The sequence below is a fragment of the Rhinoderma darwinii genome, chromosome 1, assembly GCF_050947455.1.
Source record: "Rhinoderma darwinii isolate aRhiDar2 chromosome 1, aRhiDar2.hap1, whole genome shotgun sequence".
Classification (NCBI taxonomy): Eukaryota; Metazoa; Chordata; class Amphibia; order Anura; family Rhinodermatidae; genus Rhinoderma; species Rhinoderma darwinii.
In genome coordinates, this window is record NC_134687.1 from 77,276,855 (window position 1) to 77,298,586 (window position 21,732).

Genomic DNA, 21,732 nt, shown 5'->3' on the forward strand with positions numbered 1-21,732 from the left:
ATATTTAATTACAAATAGTAAAAACAATGGCCAGCACGACCTAAAAAATTGACAAACAAGTTTAAACCAACAGGGTGGTGGTGGGGGGGGGGGGGGGACTACAACATACAGAGCAGCTTATCACACCAATACAGTACAAAAAATAGCAGCGAGTAACAGAGTATCACATGAAATAGTAATACATATTGCACACAGAGACAAAAAATGGATGCACTCAGTATATTACTGTTTATCAGCGCTGTCCCCAAAAAATATAAGATGTCTATAACATGGATATCGCTAGGTTAACCCCTTAGTGACCAGCCCATTTTAGGCCCTAATGACCAATCTATTTTATTCGTTTTTCTATAGTCGCATTCAAAGAGCTATAACTTTTTTATTTTTTCGTCTACATAGCTGTATGAGGACTTGTTTTTTTGCGGCTTTAGTTGTACTTTTTAATAGCACCATTTTAGCGTACATATAATTTTTTTATTAACTTTTATTAACTTTTTTTTGGGGGATTATAAAAAAAACCCTGAAATTCCACCATTGTTCTATGCATTTTTAAATTGACGCAGTTCACTGTGCGGCGTAAATAACATGTTACCTTTATTCTATGGGTCGGTACGATTACGGCGATACCACATATGTAGAGGTCTTTTATGTTTTACGTCTTTTGCACAATAAAAACACTTTTGAACTAAAATTATTTGTTTTTGCATCGTTGCTTTCCAAGAGCCGTAACTTTTTTATTTTTCCATCAATGTAGTGATTTTTTGGGCTTGTTTTTTGCGGGACGAAACGTAGTTTTGATTGGTTCTATTTTGGGGTGCATGGGACTTATTAATTCATTTTTATTATGACTTTTTTGGGGGGCAATGGAAAAAAATTGCAATTTTGCCAATGTTTTTTGCGTTTTTTTTTTACAGTGTTCATCTTGCGGTTTAAATTACATATTAACATTAATGGAGCCATTACGGTCGCGGCGATACCATATATGTGTACTTTTATTTTTTTTACACTTTTACTAAATAAAACCACTTTTTATGGAAAAAAATGGTTTTACATATTTTTTTACTGTACTTTTTGTTAATAATCTTTATTTCACTTTGATTACTTATTTTATTAGTCCCACTAGGGAACTTTACTGTGCGATCTTCAGATCGCTGCTATAATGCTTTGGTATACTTCGTATACCAGAGCATTATTGCCTGTCAGTGTAAATCTGACAGGCAATCTGTTAGGATGTGCCTCCGGCGCGTCCTAACAGGCATATGTCCAGGGCAGACCTGGGGGATTTTATCAAGCCCCCGGCTGCCATGACAACCCATCGGACACCCGCGATTGCATTCGCGGGCACCCGATGGGTGACAGAGGGAGCTCACTCCCTCTGTAAACAAGTTAAATGCCATGGTCACTATTGACGGCGGCATTTAACGGGTTAAACGGCCGCGATCTAAGTAAACTTCTATCGCGGGCGTTGGAGCAAGAGCTCAGCTGTCATCAGACAGCTGAGCCCCGGCTCCAGCCTGCACGGGAGACCCGTGCAGGACTTAGACTAGGCCCACGTGAAAAGGCGTCAGCCTAGCCTAAGGCCCCTTAGTGACGAACGTGAAAAGGCGTATTGTTGGTCACTAAGGGGTTAAAATACCAACCACTGTGCTGCATAGTGAGTCCCAACTATAACCAAACCACCACCACAGAACCCCGACGCACGTTTCGCCGTCAGCTTTTTCAAGGGGTGTGGTGGGATGGACAAGTAAGCCCAGCTTAATGTAGGCGCAGCCGTAATGAAGGAAGCGCATGACTAGGTGTTTGGGGGTTTTAGGCTACTATGTTTAGGCTATGTTATAGGGATTAGAGGGTTAAGGGAAAGGGGCATGGGGCAAATGTATCTATATGTTGTGGGTGGAGTGTAAAGTATATAAGTCCATGCGGGGAAGAGGCAGCCCTCTTTCCCGCTGGACAACAGGAGAAATATTTGTCCTGTCATTATATATTTAAATAAAAAAAAAAAAATATATATATAATAAGATTTTTTACACTTACCAATGTACGCGCGATGGAGTTACAATGGCCAGGATCCGGGAAGCAGCGATGCAGCACGGTGCAGGCTGGCTGGATTCGCTGTTTGCCGGGGCTCTTCCTCCAGTTCCAGCGGCTGGAGAGGAGAGCGAGGGACGCAGCAGCGAGCGTTCCAGGCCTCAGGAGAGGCCTTCATCTGCAGCAACGCCTCGGTCTGGTCGGCGCCGAGGGAGCCCCTCCAGGGACCCTCCTCCTCCTGCTGGTCCGGAGCTGCCCCCCCGGCGACTGTCCGCGGAGGTCTGGGAGGAATCCCATCAGGCGGGCGAGACCGGAGGTGACAGGAGGGGGGGGGCCGCTGCGGCCATCTTCCTCCCTCCTGTCTTCAACAACAACGCCGGAAGTGGAGGCGGGACCGGATGCGCGCGCAGGACCGGATGCGCGCGCAAGTCCGGATGTGCGCGCGGGACCGGATGCGCGCGCATTTCCGGAAGTTACGGCTTTCTCCGGCGCCGATGCTCCAGGTGCCGGAGGAGCTCTTCAGACAGGCGTCCGGACATCAGGCCTGACCCGCAGGAAGAGGCGGGCGGCCTCCAGATGGGGAGCGAGATCGCCTCCTGCTGGAGCAGGGAGGCGTGTGGCGGCGGCAGCAACCGGAAGGACCCGGGCAGCTTCGGTGAGTGACGCCGGGCCCCATCCGGACGAGGGGGGGGGCAGCAGTCTGCTAGACATGCAGCGACGAGCAGAAGATTTATTTTTGACAGCCCTACAGAAGGACTGGGACGGCAGGGCTGTCAGTCGGAGTATGCCACTTCACCAGCGGGTGGCAGGACCATGGACGGGCCGCGTTCCGCTGGGCCTAGGACTGCAGCGACCGGAAGTGCGGGGAGCTACGGGGAGCGTGGGGTGCAGGAGCACCACTCCCCAGGATCGTCAGGACCGACGCCGGGCTCATCCAGAGTGGTGGACGCGTCCGCTGGGAGGTCACCTCAGGGACCGCCGGGTGAGTCTACCACGGATGTGGTGTCGGGGATGTGTGGGGGGGATGTGGGGGGGATGTTGTCAATGTCTCAAATGCATTTGATGTTTAGAGGGATGCAGGAATATTTTATGAGAATTGTGCCAAGTGTAGAGCAGTCGCCAGCGAGGGTATGGGGCGCTGCTAGTGAGGCGTCTGCTAGTGCGGCGGGGAGTGCGGTTGCTAGCGAGGCGATTTCTAGTGCAGCTGCGGCAGGGATTGCGGGGGTTAGTGAAGTGGCGCCGGTGGTGGGTGCCATAGTGGCGGTGGAAAAAGCGGTTGATGCGACGTCTGGTACAGCAAAGAAAGTGGTGGAGGATGTGCGTTTGGCTGACGCGGCTAAAGGTGAGGTTTATGTGTGTTTTGAGGGCCCGCTGGGGGCGCATTTGAAGGTGGAGATTAGGGAAAAGATCTGGAAAGATGAATATGTTGATATTTTTTGTTTGCTGCCTTTAGAGAAGTTTAATTTGGACCGGTGGAAACCGGATGAAAGTAAGAAGGAGGAGGAGGAATGGCGGCGGTATCGCTTGATTCCTCTGACTTTTGCGAATTGGCTGCAGGCCTTCGCTATCTTGGCTAGTGTGGTGGGAGAGAAGGCGCCGGAGAACTGTTCGGCGCTATTTTGTTATATGGATTCGGTAGGGGAGGCGTATCGTGTATACGGTGGTAATGCGTGGTTGCGGTATGACGAACAGTTTCGTCAGCGGAAGTCAGTGCGCCCGTCGTTGCGATGGGACCACAAAGATATCAGTTTGTGGATGCGTCTGATGTCTGCGCCAAAACAGGGGCAGCAGCCCTTTCGGGATGCGGCCGGCGGTCAGGGGACAGCAGCGGGTCGGTCAGGATCCTCAGGAAAGGGGTGTTGCTGGCAGTATAATGAGGGGCATTGCAAGTTCGGCCCAGACTGTAGGTACAAGCACGAGTGCTCCGGTTGCAGAGGCGCCCATGGTTTGTCCAGATGCTTCAAGAAGCATAAGGGCAGGCAGGGAGATGCTGAGCAGAAGAGGGGCGACGCCGGTGAGGGTGGAAAGGATGCTCCCGTTTTTAAGGGGCTATCCAAATAGGAAAGTGGCGGAGTTGTTGTTGTTAGGTTTTTCAGACGGTTTTCGGATTCCTTGTACGTCAGCGGGACGTGATGGAGTAGTCCGTAATTTGTCGTCTGCTTTGGCGCAGCCTGATCTGGTTACGGATAAGCTGCTGAAGGAGGTGGCTTTGGGCCGCATGGCGGGGCCGTTTTCCTCCCGGCCTGTTCAGAGTTTGCGGGTTTCCCCGTTAGGTTTGGTTCCAAAAAAGGAGGTGAATAAATTCCGCCTTATTCATCACTTGTCTTATCTGGAAGGCGAGTCGGTGAATGACGGCATTGATCCGGCTCTGTGCGCGGTCAGTTACACTTCCTTTGATGCGGCGGTTGTTTGGGTTCGGAAATACGGGAAGGGCTCTCTGTTAGCGAAAACTGACATTGAGGCCGCTTTTCGTTTATTGCTGGTGCATCCGGATAGTTTTTGTTTGCTGGGATGTTATTGGCAGGAGGAATATTTTGTGGATTGTTGCCTCCCGATGGGCTGCTCCATTTCATGCGCTTATTTTGAGATGTTTAGCACGTTTTTGGAGTGGGTGGTCCGTCGGGAGGCGCAGGTGCAATCTGCCCTGCATTATCTGGATGATTTCCTGTTTATCGGGCCGCCGGGTACTTATGTGTGTGCAGGATTGCTACACACTATGGAGAGAGTGGCAAAGGATTTTGGGGTACCTCTGGCGCCTGAAAAAACTGAGGGACCCACGAGGGTCATTAAGTTTTTGGGAATCATGATTGATTCAGATAATATGGAGTGTCGCTTGCCTGATGATAAGTTGCTGGAGATGAGAGAGTTGGTGGCGAGTGCGCTGCGCAGGAAGAAGATTCAGTTGCGGGACTTGCAATCCTTGTTGGGGCATTTGAATTTTGCTTGTAGGATTATGCCCATGGGGCGGGTGTTTTGCAGGCGATTGGCAAGTGCTACCGCAGGGGTGCATTCTCCTCATCATTTTATTAGGTTGTCGGTGGAGTTGAAAGCTGATTTGTTGGTGTGGGGGGAGTTTTTACAGAGCTACAATGGGCGGTCGGTGCTCATGTATCAGCCGGTGTCTAGTGTGGACTTGGAGCTGTATACTGATGCATCAGGTGCATGCGGATTTGGGGCTTATTTCCAGGGGCAGTGGTGTGCAGGAGTTTGGCCAAAGGCATGGCAGGAATGTGGTTTTGTCCGTAACTTGGCTTTACTGGAACTGTTCCCGATTGTGGTGGCTGCGGAGTTCTGGGGGGATTGGCTGCGGGACCGGAGAGTGCGTTTCGTATGTGACAATCTAGGTGTGGTTCAGGCTGTTCGTGCGACTATTGCGGCATTTGGTTTTGAGAGGTTTGATGTTGAATGCGCATTTTGTGGCAGTACATATTCCTGGGGTGCTTAATTCTGTGGCTGATTCCCTTTCTCGTCAACAGTGGGACAGGTTTCGTCTGCTGGCGCCGGGGGCGGAGTCTCATGGCCTGCCTTGTCCAGAGCATCTGTGGAAGGTGGTGTGACAATGGCGATGTCGCTCGTGGAAAGGTCTGTTAGTGCGGTTACGTGGCAGAGGTACAGTGCGGTATGGCAGGTATGGGAGGCGTTGTTGGAAATTGCGCAGGCAGGTAATTCAGATCAGCCGGCGTGTTTATTGTATTATATAGGAAATGCGTACAGTGAAGGGGCGTCTGCAGCAACGGTCGCTCTGAGTTTGTCGGCCTTGGCTTTTTGGTTTAAGAAAAAAGGTGAGGAGGACGTGACTAAGTCCTTTCTGGTTCGGCAGGCAATGAAGGGTTTCAGGAGAGGTTCCGCAGTTAGGGACCACAGGAAGCCGGTGTCATTTGAGCTGTTGGTAGCGATTTGTGATTTGTTGAGGGATGTTTGTGTTTCGGCGTTTGAAGCGCGGCTATTTACACTGGCCTTTTCTTTGGCGTTCTTTGGGGCGTTCCGGATATCGGAGTTGGTGTCGGCCAGTAAGAGTGTGGCTGGGGGTTTATTGTACGCGGATGTGGATTTGGATGGCTCCTGCCTTTCTTGTTTGCTTCGTAGATCTAAGACAGATCAGGAGGGGAGAGGTTTTGTGGTGCGTTTGTATGAGTTACCAGGGTCGCAGGTGTGCCCGGTCCACTGTTTTCGGGAGTTTGTTGCAGTGAGGCCTGAGGGGCCGGAGTCCTTGTTGGTTCATGCAGACGGGTTATCTTTGTCAAAATTCCAGTTTTCACAGGTGTTCAAGAAATGTATCCTCTTGTCTGGCAGAGGTGGAGCAGATTTTAGCTCTCACTCTTTTAGAATTGGCGCAGCTACGGAAGCAGCTAGGTGGGGTTTATCCCCGGCGATGGTTAAGAAGATCGGTATGTGGGAGTCAGACCGATATAGGTTGTATGTGCGGCCTCACTTGCTTTGAGGTGGTGGTGATAAGATGTGCTGGAGGTGGATATGGTGTTCTTACATTGCTGTTTTGTGTTGTTTTAGGTGCAGGTCCCTGCTTGATTTGGATTATTGGGCACTCCTACGTGCACTGGGGAGGTGTGCGTGCAGATGTTCGTCCGGCCGGACGACAGTTGGGCCTGGATCACTCAGAGGTTCAGGTCAGATGGTTGGGTCTGCGGGGCATGCTGTGGTGTAGGTTGTTACCGGAGGTACATTTCTATGCAGGTTTGGACAGGGCGCCGGATATTTTGGTGGTGCACCTTGGTGGCAACGATTTGGGCATTCGGTCGTCCAGGGATTTGGTGAGGGATGTTAAGATCGATCTGTTGCAGTTATGGTCGTCTTTTCCAGGAGTGGTGATCGTACGGTCGGATACTGTGGCTCGCAAGGTGTGGCGGCAGGCCCGTTCCGTCCATAGTCTGAATAAAGCACGAGCAAAGGTGAACAAGGTGGTTGGCAGGTTTGTGGCACACAATGGCGGTGTTGTGGTGCGGCATAAGGAGTTGGAGGGCAGAGAGGTAGGTTTCCTCAGGGCGGATGGCGTTCATTTGAACGAGGTGGGTCTTGATATGTGGACCCTGGACATCAAGGAGGGCATGGAAAAAGCCCTGCAGTTGTGGAGGGACAATCATGTGTAAGGGGTCACACATGATTGTCGTGGCGGTAGGAGGAGGGGTCTTTGGAGGCACGTAATGGCAAGAAGGAGAAGCAACAATGGAGATTGTTGAAAGAGAACTCGGGGCGTTTAACCCTGGATAGTATTGGAGGGGCTGGGGAGTGGTTACCCAGCTAATATGGCATATATTCCTGTTGGGCAGGGTCCCCAGGAAGGGAGAGAGAGGTCTTGGACATGGTTGGTGCCCTCGGGTCAGGTGCAGAACGGCTGTAGGGTAAGAAGTCCAGACCTAATAAGGAAATGATGGAGTTTTTATTTAATGATTGAAGTGCCTTCAAGGATCCTTTATCTGGAGAATGTTGGAAATAGAGCAGGATGTTATTATGGAGTGTTATGATGTGTTTTATGGTTATGCTATTTTATCGCATAAAAAGGTGTGTGTTTAATAAATGGCTGCTGTGGCCTTTACACCAAAATTCATGTGTGGTCTCTTATTGGGGTTTGGGGTGTAAGGTCGTAGATAGAAAAGTCATCAAACATACCTTAAGTCAAGTCTTTTATAGGAAGTAGCTGATATAGGTAGTAGCTATTATTGGTCAAACCACCAATACAGGAAAGAGTTGTTATTGGCCAGAACACACATGTGCTATAATGACCTCAGATTTGAATGATGGCTACAGTCAAATTATTCACCCACCTGAATCAAATATATTCAAGATGCCGCTATCTACATGCCGCCTGTCAATGGCGGACACAGCTGCCCCGGCCTCCCCATCCCGGCGTCCGGAAAATGCAGGCAGCGAATATCTATGCGCGCCTGCATGACACGCACAATCGGAAATAGAGGAGCCGGGACGGGGCATGTACCATACACAGGCACTCCACAGCCGCCATTTTAGTTCAGGGAAAGGAGGAGATTTTTGCCCATACAGTAGAGATACATAATTGAATAGACAATATCGAGCAACCAAAAAAGTATATAGAGAAATTTGCAGGAGAAAAGAGGATCATTCCAGGGGCGCTGCTGTGTGGTAGTAATGATAGGGATGAGATCCAGAATTAATAAACACAGATTCAATGTGAACACAGGTTTTTTGAAGCACAGTGTGTCTCGACACTTCACCTATGTACACAAATGTCAATTTAATCAAATCACAGTTACACCCATCGAAGTCATACACCACGATATCCCCAACAGATACAATAAACTTAAACAGAGGGAAAACTATTGGATTTTCAAACTACAGACTTTGTACCCAGGGGGCTTGAATGATATCTCCGAATCAACACTGGATTAATCAATAGCTTTAGTTTTCAAAATGTGAAAGCACTACTCGAAATTATACAATTTCCACAAGTCACATCATTACACAATAATAAACAATGAGTATGATCCGACAATATGAGTGACAAATTCATTCATGCTTATGTACCTCCTTTTTGCTTTTTTAAATTAAATTTCTTTCTATTTATAAAGTCCAACAATGTTGTGACTATTCCCTTTTAGTCCAATTATTGTATACGTAATTATTTTAACTGTAACATACCTCCTTTTATTAACTCACCCGTGGTGTGTGTTGTCCTCGATCTTTTTTGGATCCTCCTATTCCACTTGCCACGTACTGGTTATCTAGTAACATAATTTTAGTCATGTCAGAACCAACATCCTTTATAATTCATTTTCTGTAAAGTTATTATACTTCTGATACAATATAACACCAGAGCCAAGAAATACGCTGTGCATTCGAAGAAAGTACACACAAAAAATACATCGATATTTCCTCTTTAATTACAACCGCACAGAATCTTGCAAACTATATTTTATTTGTGTAAAAAGAATACTATATATCTAATATTATACATATTTTTACCAAACCTGTTCTAAATCAGTCTTCTTAAATCTATTCACAGCGAGCGCTGATATCTCTGTGTTTTTTTCGCTGTTCCCGTCTTGTTTGTTTCTCTGTTGCCTGGCAACGCTTTAGTTAGAGCCGCACAGACTTTAGCAAAATATATTTTACCTGGGTAAAAAAGAACACTATATGCCTAATATTATATTTTATACATTTTCTCAATGCATTTTCTAGTTTTTACAATTTATTCACAGCAAACGCATATCCCCTTATGCTCTGCTGCGCTGTTCCCGGCCTGGTTGCCCTGGTGACTAAGTTCGCGTCCCGGCATCCTTCGTCGCTACCTAGCAACCCACTGGTCTCTAGTGCAGCCTTTCGTTTAATTACTGTTTTAACTCCCCCCTATTGTTTCCATTTTAATCATCTATTGACTAATGTTTTATGCCTTGCTTTTATTGTCATACATCGACATTACCTAGTTTTTTATGAACACCCCAAACTTCTTATTCATTACCCTCTCGTTATGTAACAATTTACTGTGAATGATTTGATGTATTGAACACGTTTATCTATTCACTGATCCGCGGTGTGAATAATGAAAGAAAAAAGCCGTGTGTGACGTCACGATCGCACCTTGACCCCTACAGATTTGGCGGCTTTTTTCACTCGTGTCAGTTGTGAACCAAGATGTTATATAAGACGTGTCTAATGTATTATGCACATGGCCTGATGAAGACGATTGTTCATCGTTGAAACGCGTAGCCACTCATTCGAATAAATTGAATTTATCAATACCTCCGGACTTCGTCCCTATCATTACTACCACACAGCAGCGCCCCTGGAATGATCCTCTTTTCTCCTGCAAATTTCTCTTCCCAAGCGATCCACTTGGATACCGACTCGGATCTGGCAGCAGCACTGTGGTTCTAATTACACGCCTACTAATTCCGTAACTAGGTGAGCACATTACCTGCCTTCTTGTCTCACCTTTACCGACTGATCTGCACAAGGTGGCGCCGTGCTTTTTTCTCTCTTTATCCCAAAAAAGTATATAGGGAAAGCTCATGTAACCAATTCATGATATAGATATAAAAAAAATATATATATAGACAATATATTATTTTAAAATACATTTCATATTTAATATATTGAAGGTGACAAAATAAATTAAGAAAATAAAAAACTTAAATAAAAATAAATAAATAAAATAAAAAAAGGTAAAAAAAGAAAAATAAGTGAGAAACTGAAAAAACTTGACACGTGCTCAAATAAAAAGGGAAAAATATATAAATCAAAAATAATTAATTAAACATATACCATGTGCTTATGTCAAATCAAGTATACTCACATATACATACTAATTCATCCACCCTCATACAATTGCCATGCATGCATACACACACATTGTATGACATAAATGTGTAAACACTTATCCAAAAAAGTATTAGAAAATATATACATAAAATATTTAATAATTGTTGTGCGCTATACTAGATAAGACCCGTCAATCTGACAGGACAATATGAAAGGGCCACTATGGTCCAAAAAGCCCCATGAAAAAGCTGAGGTCAAAGAACAATAATAAAGTGCATAGTGCATACCATATACAATCACATGTACAAACCCTAAACAAAATGGGTCAAGATCACGATTAGAAATATATAAATATTCTTTGCCACAATATATGGAAATCATCCAAATTCCTTTTCCAGGGGAAATCCGCTAATAACACACTGAGCCAGAAAACGTTGATGAGGCGATATCAAATGCCCATGAGAACCTATAAAACGATATGTATATATATATCAATGAATACACATTTATGTGCAACATTTAGCTACCAATTTCCAAACTGATTACACTTGTCCATACCACTATATTACATTTGTCCATACCACTACACCAAAATATTCAAACAAATATAGAGATTAAAATTAGGATGATGCTATAAAAGTGTATACCGCTGTCCGGGATCATTAGCCTGTATATTGCTTGCAAAAACATTATTACTTTACAAAAACTAAATCTCAGTATATTTCACAAAGAATTTGAATGTATGCAACAAGATGGAGTCTGCATCGGGTTTCCAAAAAGTGTCTCCACCTCGAGATCCAGTGATGATCTTGTCTATTCCACGGACTCTTAAGTCTTGCCATCTGTTGTTATGGAATTCCCCAAAGTGTCTAGGGATAGGTTTCAGTTTATTGATTTTGTCCAAATCGTCACAGGCAATTTTTCCAGCATTCTTTATGTCCCTTACATGTTCCTGTATTCTTACTCACATTACCCTAGTTGTCATTGCAACATAGGACAAACCACAAGGACAAGAGGCCATATATACAATTCCAGAGGTGCTGCAATTAATGAAATGTACCACTTTGAAGCACCTTTGGTTATCGGAATCGGAAAACGTGTTTGTTTTTACCATCAAACTACAAATTGCACAATGACCACAGGGGAATGAACCCCAATCAGGTCCCTGTATGAGGGCTTGTTTTTTGCAAGATAAGCAATAGTTTTTATCGGTACCATTTTTAGATATATGCCATTTTTGGGTAACTTTTTATTTCAATTGTTTAGGGCAAAGTGACCAAAAAACAAAAAGTCTGGCATTGTTTTTTACAGTTGTTTTTATGCCGTTCCCCACGTGGAATAAATAACATCATATTTTTATAATTTAGGCCGTTTCGGTTGCGGCGATACGAAATATGTATGGTTTATTTTTATTTTTTCAATAATAAAGGACTTGATAAGGGAAAAAGAGCGATTGTGTTTTATTTTATTACTTGAAACTTTTATTATATTTTTTACAACTTTTTTCCCACTTTTTTTACATTTTTTTTATTTACACTTTTCTTTAGTCCCACTAGGGGACTTGAAGGTCCAACTGTCAGATTTTTTTTCTAATACAGTAACCCCTTAAGGACGCAGCCTAGTTTTGGCCTTAAAGAGACCATTTTTCAAGTCTGACATATTTCACTTCATGTGGTAATAACGTCGGAATGCTTAAACCTATCCAAGCGATTCTGAGAAAGTTTTCTCGTGACACATTGGGCTTCATATGCATTGTAAAATTTGGTCGATATATTCAGTGTTTATTGGTGAAAAATTGCAAAATTTAGAGAAAATTTTGAAAAAATAGCATTTTTCAGAATTAAAATGCATCTGCTTATAAAACAGACGGTTATACCACCCAAAATAGTTACTAGTTCACATTTCCCATATCTCTACTTTAGATTGGCATTGTTTTTTGAACATTCTTTTATTTTTCGTGGACGTTACAAAGCTTAGAACATAAAAAGCAATTTCTCATATTTTTAAGAAAATTTCTAAAGCCTTTTTTTTAAGGTAGCTGTTCAGTTCTGAAGTGGCTTTGAGGGGCCTATGTATTAGAAACCCCGATAAAACACCCCATTTTAAAAACTAGACCCCTCAAAGTATTCAAAACAGCATTTAGAAAATTTTTTAACCCTTCAGGCATTTCATAGAAATTAAAGCAAAGTTGAAGTGAAATTTGCAAATTTCATTTTTCTTGATGAATTTCAATTTTATTCAATTTTTTTCTGTAACACAGAAGGTTTAACCAGAGAAGTACTACGAAATATGTATTGTCCAGATTCTGCCGTTTTTAGAAATGTCCCACATGTGGCTCTAGTGCGCTCGTGGACTAAAACACAAGCCCTAGAAGCAAAGAAGCACCTAGTGCATTTTGACGCCTCTTTTTTATTACAATATATTTTAGGCAGCATGCCAGGTTTGAAGAGGTGTTGAGGTGCCAAAACAGTAGGAATCCCCCAATAGTGACCCCATTTTGGAAACTACACCCCTCAAGGAGTTAATTTATGGTTGTTGTTATCATTTTGACCACACAGTTTTTACAGCACCAATTTGAATTGGGCTGTGAAATTAAAAAAATTTCATTTTTTCTAATAAGATGTCATTTGTGATCAAAATTTCTTATTTTAACAGGGAACAAAATACTCCATTTTGTTGCCCAATGTCTCCTGAGTACAGCAATACCCCATGTGTGGCTATAAACTGGCGTTTGGGCCCATGGGAGGCCTCAACAGGGAAGGAGCGCTGCGTGTTCTTTGCTGGATTGGTTTTCGGGTGTCATTTCGCCTTTGCAGAGCCCCATAGGTATCAAAGCAATGGAAACCCACCAGAAGTGACCCCATTCTGGAAACTACACCGCTCAAAGAATTCATTTATGGGTAACATTACCATTTAGATCCCATAGTTTCTTACCAGAACTTATTTGAATTGGGCTAGGAATTAAAACAAAATTACATTTTCCCAATAATACGTAGTTTTGGCTGAAAATGTCTTATTTTCACAAAAAATAAAATACCCCATTCTGTTGCCCAATTTGTCCTGAGTGCGGCAATACCCCATTTGTGGTGATAAACTGCCATTTGGGACAATGGGAGGGCTCAGAAGGAAAGGACCACCATTTGGCCTATTGGGGATTTTCTGCTGCGAAGTCATGTATGCAGAAGCGCCTGAGGTACCAGTACAGTTGAAACCCCCAAGAAGTGACCCGGTTTTAAAAACGACACCCTTAAGGCATTCTTCTAGAGGTGTAGTGAGAATTTTGACCGGAGCCATACACCCCATAAACTGTAATGTGGGTTCTCACGGGTATGGCAATACCCTCAATATGGCTGTTATCAGCTGCCTGGGCACACAGCAGGGCCCAGAGGGGAAAGATGAGGGGGGATAAGCTGTGTGGAGTGCATCAGGGTAAGTAAAACTGGGGTAGATTCAAAATCTAGGGATGTATGATACATTTTAAAATACTCTTTCATACAGAGCCTTAGTTTTTCAGTACACATGTCACATTGATATATTGTGTCCTCCCTTATCCCCCTCCTTTAGCAGACTTTGCACCTCTTTTGACTTTTTCCCTACTTGCCAGTTTGGGGAACTCCTCCTGGAAAGTGTTGCCCTGGTATGATGCGTGTGGCCTCGCTTCCAGAAGTACTGGGTGCCCCCCTTCTTGGTCCCTAAAAATTTGTTTCTTGATAACCACCTCTTGAAATTCCAGGAAAGTTCCCGTCTGGCCTGTACATTGACGTTGTATGTACGCATTGCACAATGCCATCTGTATGATGTGCACGGCCAGCTTCTTATACCACACCGCATGGCGCTGTAGGGCTTCAGGACTTGATCTGACAAGTCCACCCCTCCCATGTACTATTGTAGTTCAGGATGCAGTCTGGTTTTGGGGTCTCTGTACTGGTACCTCGTACAGGTACATGGGTACTGGTGTGGCCATGTATTGTTGTCAATAAAAGGACATCTCTCTTGTCCTTGTACTTGACACACAATATGTTGCTGCTAGATTGTGCCCTGCTCTCACCCCTTCTTGTTTGCCCAAGCAGAGTCTTAGAGAGGTCTCTCAGATTTCTTTTATCAGTGCCGCATGCCACAGGACTTCTGGAAGAGTTGGATGCTGGTATAAAAATTATCTAGGTAGAGGTGGTAACCCTGGTGCAGCAGTGGGTGCACCAAATCCCACACAATTTTTGCATTAACTCCCAGTACGGGGGGGGGGGCATTCTGGGGGCTAAATACTTGTGTCCTTCCCTTCGTATATCCTAAATTTGTAGGCATAGCCTGATGCACTCTCGCACAGCTTATACAGCTTCACGCCATACCTTGCCCTCTTACCCGGCAGGTACTGGCGGAATTGAAGCCTCCCTTTAAAATGTACAAAGGTCTCATCAATTTTAAATACAATTCTCGGGGGTGTATGCTTGGGAAAACCGGGCACTGAAACGGTCTAATAGGGGTCTCCATTTATACAAACGGTCAAAACTGGGGTCATCTCGGGGTGTCAGTACAATGTAAGAAACAAAGTATTGCCTAATTTAGTTATTTTTTTAGGTTCCAGTTCAGTTCTGAAGTTGCTTTGAGGGGCCTATATATTTGAAACCCCTATCAAACACCCCATTTTAGAAACTAGACCCCTCAAAGTATTCACAACAGCATTTAGAAAGTTTATGAACCCTTTAGGTGTTTCTCGGGAATTTAGAGCAAAGTAGAGGTGAAATGTACTTTTTTTTTTTTGTCAAATCCTTTTTATATCGTTTTTTTTTTTTATAACACAAAAGGTTTTACCAGAGAAACGCAATTTAATACTTATTGCCCAGGTTCTGCAGTTTTGAGAAATATCCCACATGTGGCCCTAGTGCGGTAATGGACTGAAGCACCGGCCTCCGAAGCAAAGGAGCACCTAGTGGATTTTGAGCCCTCCTTTTTATTAGGCACCATGTCCGGTTTGAAGAGGTCTTGTGGTGCAAAAACAGTGGAAACCCCCAAGAGTGACCCTATTTTGGAAACTAGACCCCTTGAGGAATTCATTGTAGTTTTCATGGGGCGCATGCAGCTTTTTGATCAACTTTTATTCTATTTTTAAGTGGCGTGGTAACTAAAAAACAGCAATTCTACCATTGGTTTTTTATTCTATTTTTTTTACAGCGTTCACTGTGCGCTATAAATGACATATTCACTTTATTCTGCGGGGCGATACGATTACGGCGATACCATATGTTTATAGTTTTTTTATGTCTTATGGCGTTTGCACAATAAAATACTTTTTGTAAAAAATCATTTACTTTTTGTGTTACCTTATTCTAAGAGCCATAACTTTTTTTATTTTTACATTAAGAAAGCCGTGCGAGGACTTATTTTTTGTGTAACGAACTGTAGTTTCGATCAGCACCATTTTCAGGTACATGCGACTTTTTGATCTCTTTTTATTCCATTTTTTTGGAGGTGAAGTTACCAAACAATTGTGATTCTGGTACGGTTTATTATTATTTTCTTTTACGGCGTTCACCGCACAGGATAAATAACAAAATAATTTTGTAGTTCAGGCCGTTACAGACGCGGCGATACCAATTATGTATAGTTTATTTGTTTGTTTATATATTTTTATTAATAATAAAGGACGGATAAGGGAAAAAGGGTGATTTTAACTTTTATTACTTTTAAAACTTTTATTTTCTTATTTTTACACCTTTTTTTTTTTACTTTATTACTTTGTCCCACTAGGAGACTTGAGGGCAGGAGGCCCTGATCGCTATTCTAATACACTGCACTACATGCGTAGTGCAGTGTATTAGAGCTGTCAGCTACTCACTGACAGCAAGCATGAATGAATACACATCACGTCCTGGCTGGAGGTAATGCATATTCATTGTCATTGCACATGAGTAGCGTTATAGTGTGTTTATGTGACTACAAATAGTGATAGATATATCGCTATCTGAAGTGTAAATGAATGGAGAGAAGTGTATGACGCTCATTGGTCACTGATTGGTCAGCGTCATACACTCCTGTGTACAACGCCCACTTGGTCATATAGTAAAACACGCCCAGTTGTCCATTGAGAAACTCCTTAGCATAAAAGCTAATATAGGTCATAACTCAGTCAAAAATGTTTGTTTTTCTAAATAAAAAACACTGCTGTAATCTATATTACAGCGCCGATCATATTATGTACAATATTGGCCACTTATAATGTGGTGACAGAGCCTCTTTAAACTATCTATGTAGTGCAATGTCTTAGAGCTGTCAGTCATTTACTGAAAGCAAGCCGATTAGGCTTCGCCGCCGGACTCGGCCTAATCGGCTTACGTAATGGCAGACAGGAGGCCATTGTTAGGTGTCCTGTTGCCATAGCAGTCGGCAGCCGTATGATTGCAGGGCATAGCTGCCGATCTGCTAACAACCACAAAGATGCAGCGATCGCATCAGATCGCTGCACCTAAGGGGTTAAAGGCAGGGATCGGAGCTAGCTCTGGTTCCTGCCATTACAGGTGGATGTCAGCTGTAACATACAGCTGACATCCACCGCTGATGATGCCGACTCGGCTCCTGAGCCGGCGCCATCTTGCCGGCGGCTGCAGAAGCCTTACTAGGCAGACCGGGAGGCTACTATTAGGCCTCCGGTTGCCATTGCAGCCACCGACACCCTGGCGATTTCATTGCTGGGGTGTTTATGAGATGCAAACACCTTAAATGCAGCGATCACTTTTGACCGCTGCTTTTAAGGGGTTAATGGCGGGGATCTAAGCTGACTTCAGTCTCCACCATTACAGCAGAGTGTCAGCTGTAAGATACAGCTGACATCCGGGGATGATGGCACCGACTCGGCTTCTGAGACGGTGCCATGCATTTGTCGTAAGTATACGACATTTTGCGGGAAGCACTGGCTTTCCATGACGTATACTTACGACAAATGTCGGGAAGGGGTTGAGGCCTGATCCTCTGATCCCCTGTATAATACGCTGCACTACTTATGTAGTGCTGTGTATTGTAACTATCATTTTTCAGCTGACAGTTAGCCTATTAGGACCTAATAGGCTTCCGTACTTGGCCGACCAGGAAGCCATTGCTTGGCCATTTCTAGGCTTCCTGGTTGACACCCGCTGCAGATGGCGTGGGGGACAGCTGCTGTGCCCGCATCATCTTCAAGACGTGACTGTATTCCCATTTGTGATAAGTGAGCCTTAATACGGATGTATAGTCACGCCCAATAGCGGTAAGGGGTTATTGCTATGTTTTTTTTTCTGTACTCAACAAACTATTAGAGCACAAATCAAACATGACAGGAGTGTTAAACATAGTATCAGTTGTTCATTCCTTTCATCGCTGATATAACAATTCACACACAAAATCTTTGATTTACATCTTCTTTTATTTAGGTATATATGATAAGTAAATAATCATCATTAATGACAAAATCCTCTCCAGATGGTATCAGGTGGCCATCTCTCTCCATGCAGTCTATCCTGATGGTCCTGAGAGGTGTTTGAGATGTAGAGAGTTACAATGATGTATATTGGTGGGAATGCCCCCTATCTCTCAGTTGGTATGTGGTAGAGGATATTATCCAGAAGACTGGGGTGGCTTTGCCTCCTGTATATATGTTCTGCAGGTTGTTGACTGCTGCACATACAGTTGTCCCCAGACTCTGGAAGTCTAATTCACCGCCTTCAATCTATGGATGGTTTCAAGAGATCTGTTATGTACCACACATGAAGGATTTGATATCAGTGACCAAGAGATGTTTCTCATATCACATGGCACTTGGTATAGCTGGCATATCTTCATTGAATCAGATGCCTACTGCAGGTGATCTTGAGCAGATGGAGATGACACTTTTCTGCTGACCTGTCCTACGGGCTGATGCCATTTATCCTCCAAACTGCGTAAGCAGTGTGTATTTTTTTTTTAAGAAGAGTCATATAATGTTCTAGAGGAGGGCACAAGCTTCATCCTGGCATTTGTTAGTTGATGTTCGCCGTCTATATTTACAGTTTAGTATATTCGCCATCACTGTTTTGGAATTCCATTGATGTTTAAGTTGTGTAGCTCTAGAAGGGTTATATAATGTTCTAGAGGAGGGCACAAGCTCCTTCCTGGCATTTGCCATCTATGTCATCATCGCAGTTTCGGAAATTCCATTGATGTTTAAGCTGTGTGGCTATGACTTGATATTCCTCCTGGGATGAGCAAAACTGTAAGCAACAGAAGAACGAATAAAACACTATATAGATATTTTCTTTGTATTCTATTCAATACAAGACTCATATCAGACAACACATACATCTCACCTTTATATGCTCTTCTTTAGGGCCGGTTTATGGCCTCCTCACGCTGGCAGACGAGCCTTTTGTGGTTTATAAGTCTTGATGTGATTGTACCAGCGGAGAACGTGGAACAGTTCAGCAGGTGGAGCACCGGATAGTGACTCGAGCACTATTATATCAGCCTGGGTTGGGTTATGTCCTTTGATATAACTTTTATCGGCCAGGTACTTATTTAGAGCCTTCAGGCCAGTGGCTGATCTAACGTCTCCAAAATGTACTGTTGTTCCATTATAGAAGAAGGAAACGCAGCAAGAAATGACCTCACTGCAGGGTGTTATATCAGCGTTGTCCACTGCCTTAGATGTTATCTCCTCCTTGTTTTCTATAAAAACATGCATTAAAAGTTTTTAGGGAGAAGATGGAGAACATTTTAGAGCTGCTAGGATACTTAAGGAGTCAGTGATTGTTAATAAGAGTCTAGATGTGACGGTTCATGATGGGTGTAAGCACAGACTGATTGTAGAAGACCAGGAGAAAAATACTAAAAGATTAAAGGAGTTGTCTAGTTTAAAAAATCTATTTCCAAATACAGAATTCTTAGTTTTTAGAGGGGAGTCTCCTGTTCAGGGTCTGCATCTATTAGTCAGATAGGAGAGCGGCTATAAAGAGTGCCTCTCCCTCTAGAGGACCCAGCATGCACGTCCAATATAAACAGACAGCTTACACGCAATCAATTGACTAATATGAGAAATGTGCAATGTTTTCTTTCCCCTCTGGGGACATTGAACACTTGCTGCCTGATCCCCCTTTTATACTACAGCTTATCACTGTGGGTCCCAGCATAGGGACAACCTGTGAGCAGCTTATTTTCATGGGGCTAATATAACAAAAATGGATTGTCCAAAGCAGACAATCCCTTAAATATAAAAAGATCACATTTTATAAAATGTCATGGTACACATGACTACTGAGAGACAGGGAATGAGAACCATGTTTTTTTTTTTTACACTATGTAGTAATATAGCTGAGATAATTCTGTGTGTCCCATGTTCAGCAGTTAATATGTACAGTTATATTTCTTACCTGGCTTGTGGACAACAACAGATTCTAGTTCAGTGTCCTCGTCATTCATGCCTTCTCTTTTCAAAGGAAAAATCCTCTGGATGATCTTACAATCTTTGCTATAATCCCAAGAAACAATGAAATTGGAATATTAATATCATACATTTGTTTTAATCTTCAGTAGTGCAATGGTCGCACTCGCTTCTTCAGTCAGCAAGGAATGCTGGGTGCACGTTCTGATCTCCACATCCCATATGCAGTTATAGAAAGTAGCATTCATATAAACAAGTCAGATATATATCAAATCATCTACAGTTAGTTTACATGATGCTTAACAGGATGTGATCTGAGCTGCCGGTGTGTACAGAGTGAGTGTTACCCAGAAAAGTGACAACCGCTGGTCTGAATATGATCTGAGTATTTCTCCTTCTCCATCAACCACTCATACTGTACTTATACCAGGACACTGATCACATCCATGTACACAATGTACAGCTCCAGTATCTCTCATTCTCATTGGGGTCAATTTATTAAATGTCTTTGCCAGTTTTCTGGTATTAAAAAGCAGCAAGAATGGGCACACATTATATTTGAGCTTAAATTTGCAACTTTTCACTTCTCTCGTCACTTTTGAAGTAGTGGGAAAAGTGAGCGGGGTTAGGCAGCGGGTCACCATCGGTCCATTATATTTACTATAATTTGCACCGGAAATTGGTTTCAATTATAGAGTAAATCTACACCTGCTCATAGCACTCAGAGATTTCAACTTCTGCCTTTAGATCAACCAAAGATGCACCAAATGTATTTAGAGGCATGCGCCTCTTAAAAAGAAGAGCGTTGGAGTAAAACGCGGCAGATTTATTAAGACTGGCGTATAAAATATCAGTCTTAGTAAATCTTTCCCATTATGCCTGTAAATAATAATAGAGGCGTTGCTAGAATCTCAGTATAAATGGAGGACCGCAGAGGGCACCACATAGCACATAGTGTTGTGTGCAAAATTGATATTTTTTAATAACAACTAAACTAGAAATGTATTTTATTCAGGTTTACTGGTATAAACCCTATGACAGACTATTACATATTATCAGACCTTCTATTCAGTTCAGTCCTATTCAGGATGATAACACAATATAGTGGATTGTCAGTGTTCACCTAGACACCAAGTGCACCATGCCCCATGTACCTGGGCCCAGGGCAGTTCAAAAAGGGCCTTGCCCTCATTTGTCAGCTCTCACCTGCTTCCCAGCATTTATCCCACAGGACCTGGAAAAGTTTTCTTATCATACACGGACATATACTATTTCATAGGCAATTATATACAAAAATGGGGTAATTTTATTTCATGCAAGTTAACAGAAACTAAACAAGAGACAATTTTTTTCACCCTTCTCCAGTGATGTATTAAATATATGGTACGGGCCTCACAGATAACAAGATCCATGGGCCAGTGTGTGCGGGAAGGGGGTAATCTTTATGTTGGAAAAGGATTATGTTATCTCTATAAGTGTCCACTTTAGGGTCCAAAATTAAGTGTAGGAGATGTATAAGACAGATCATGGGGGGCTGACCTTTACTCTGGGGGCTGACCTTTACCCTGTATGGGGTCTAGATATTTCTCATGGCAGCCGTGCCTGGGCCTAGTGACATCACTAATGGTAATTATTGATTCTAGGTATTACAATGTAATATGATTGGTAGAAGTTCTCAGTAACTTACCATTGACTAATAATGCACTGGAGAATCAAGAAGAGAATCATGATGGCTATTCCAGGCAAGATGATCATGAGGAGCCTGTCTTGAACTGTGAAAGAGAAAATAATTCTGATGTAAGAACATTTATTTCCATAGAGTCTTGTTATATAGATGCGACATAAGTGAGAATCATTGATTATTGTGTGAAGAGGTCTTCACTCCTCAGTGTCACCCATGAGAGGTCTATGGGGTAAGCTGGTGATGTTCTCAGTCATGCTCTGGGTGGAGATCTGGTATAAAGTTGTGGGCTTCACTGTAATAGCAAGTGATGAAGATTTTGTTTTGTTTTTTTTACAATAAGTGGGAGCAAAAAATGAAACTGGAAGAGAGTAATTGAAAAAAAAAACTTATT

At 43.3% G+C, this 21,732-nt stretch overlaps 1 protein-coding gene across 1 annotated transcript in view; it reads right to left on the minus strand.

Moving 5' to 3' along the window:
- The window catches only part of LOC142653376 (uncharacterized), a 39,666-nt gene that overhangs the window by 12,214 nt on the left and 5,720 nt on the right, over nucleotides 1–21,732 (minus strand). Inside the window, exons 3-4 of the mRNA XM_075828877.1 lie at nucleotides 21,345–21,429; nucleotides 19,647–19,744 (exon numbers count right to left, since the gene is read on the minus strand). Coding sequence (XP_075684992.1) covers nucleotides 19,647–19,744; nucleotides 21,345–21,429 — 183 coding nt within the window. The remainder of the gene's footprint in view (nucleotides 1–19,646; nucleotides 19,745–21,344; nucleotides 21,430–21,732) is intronic.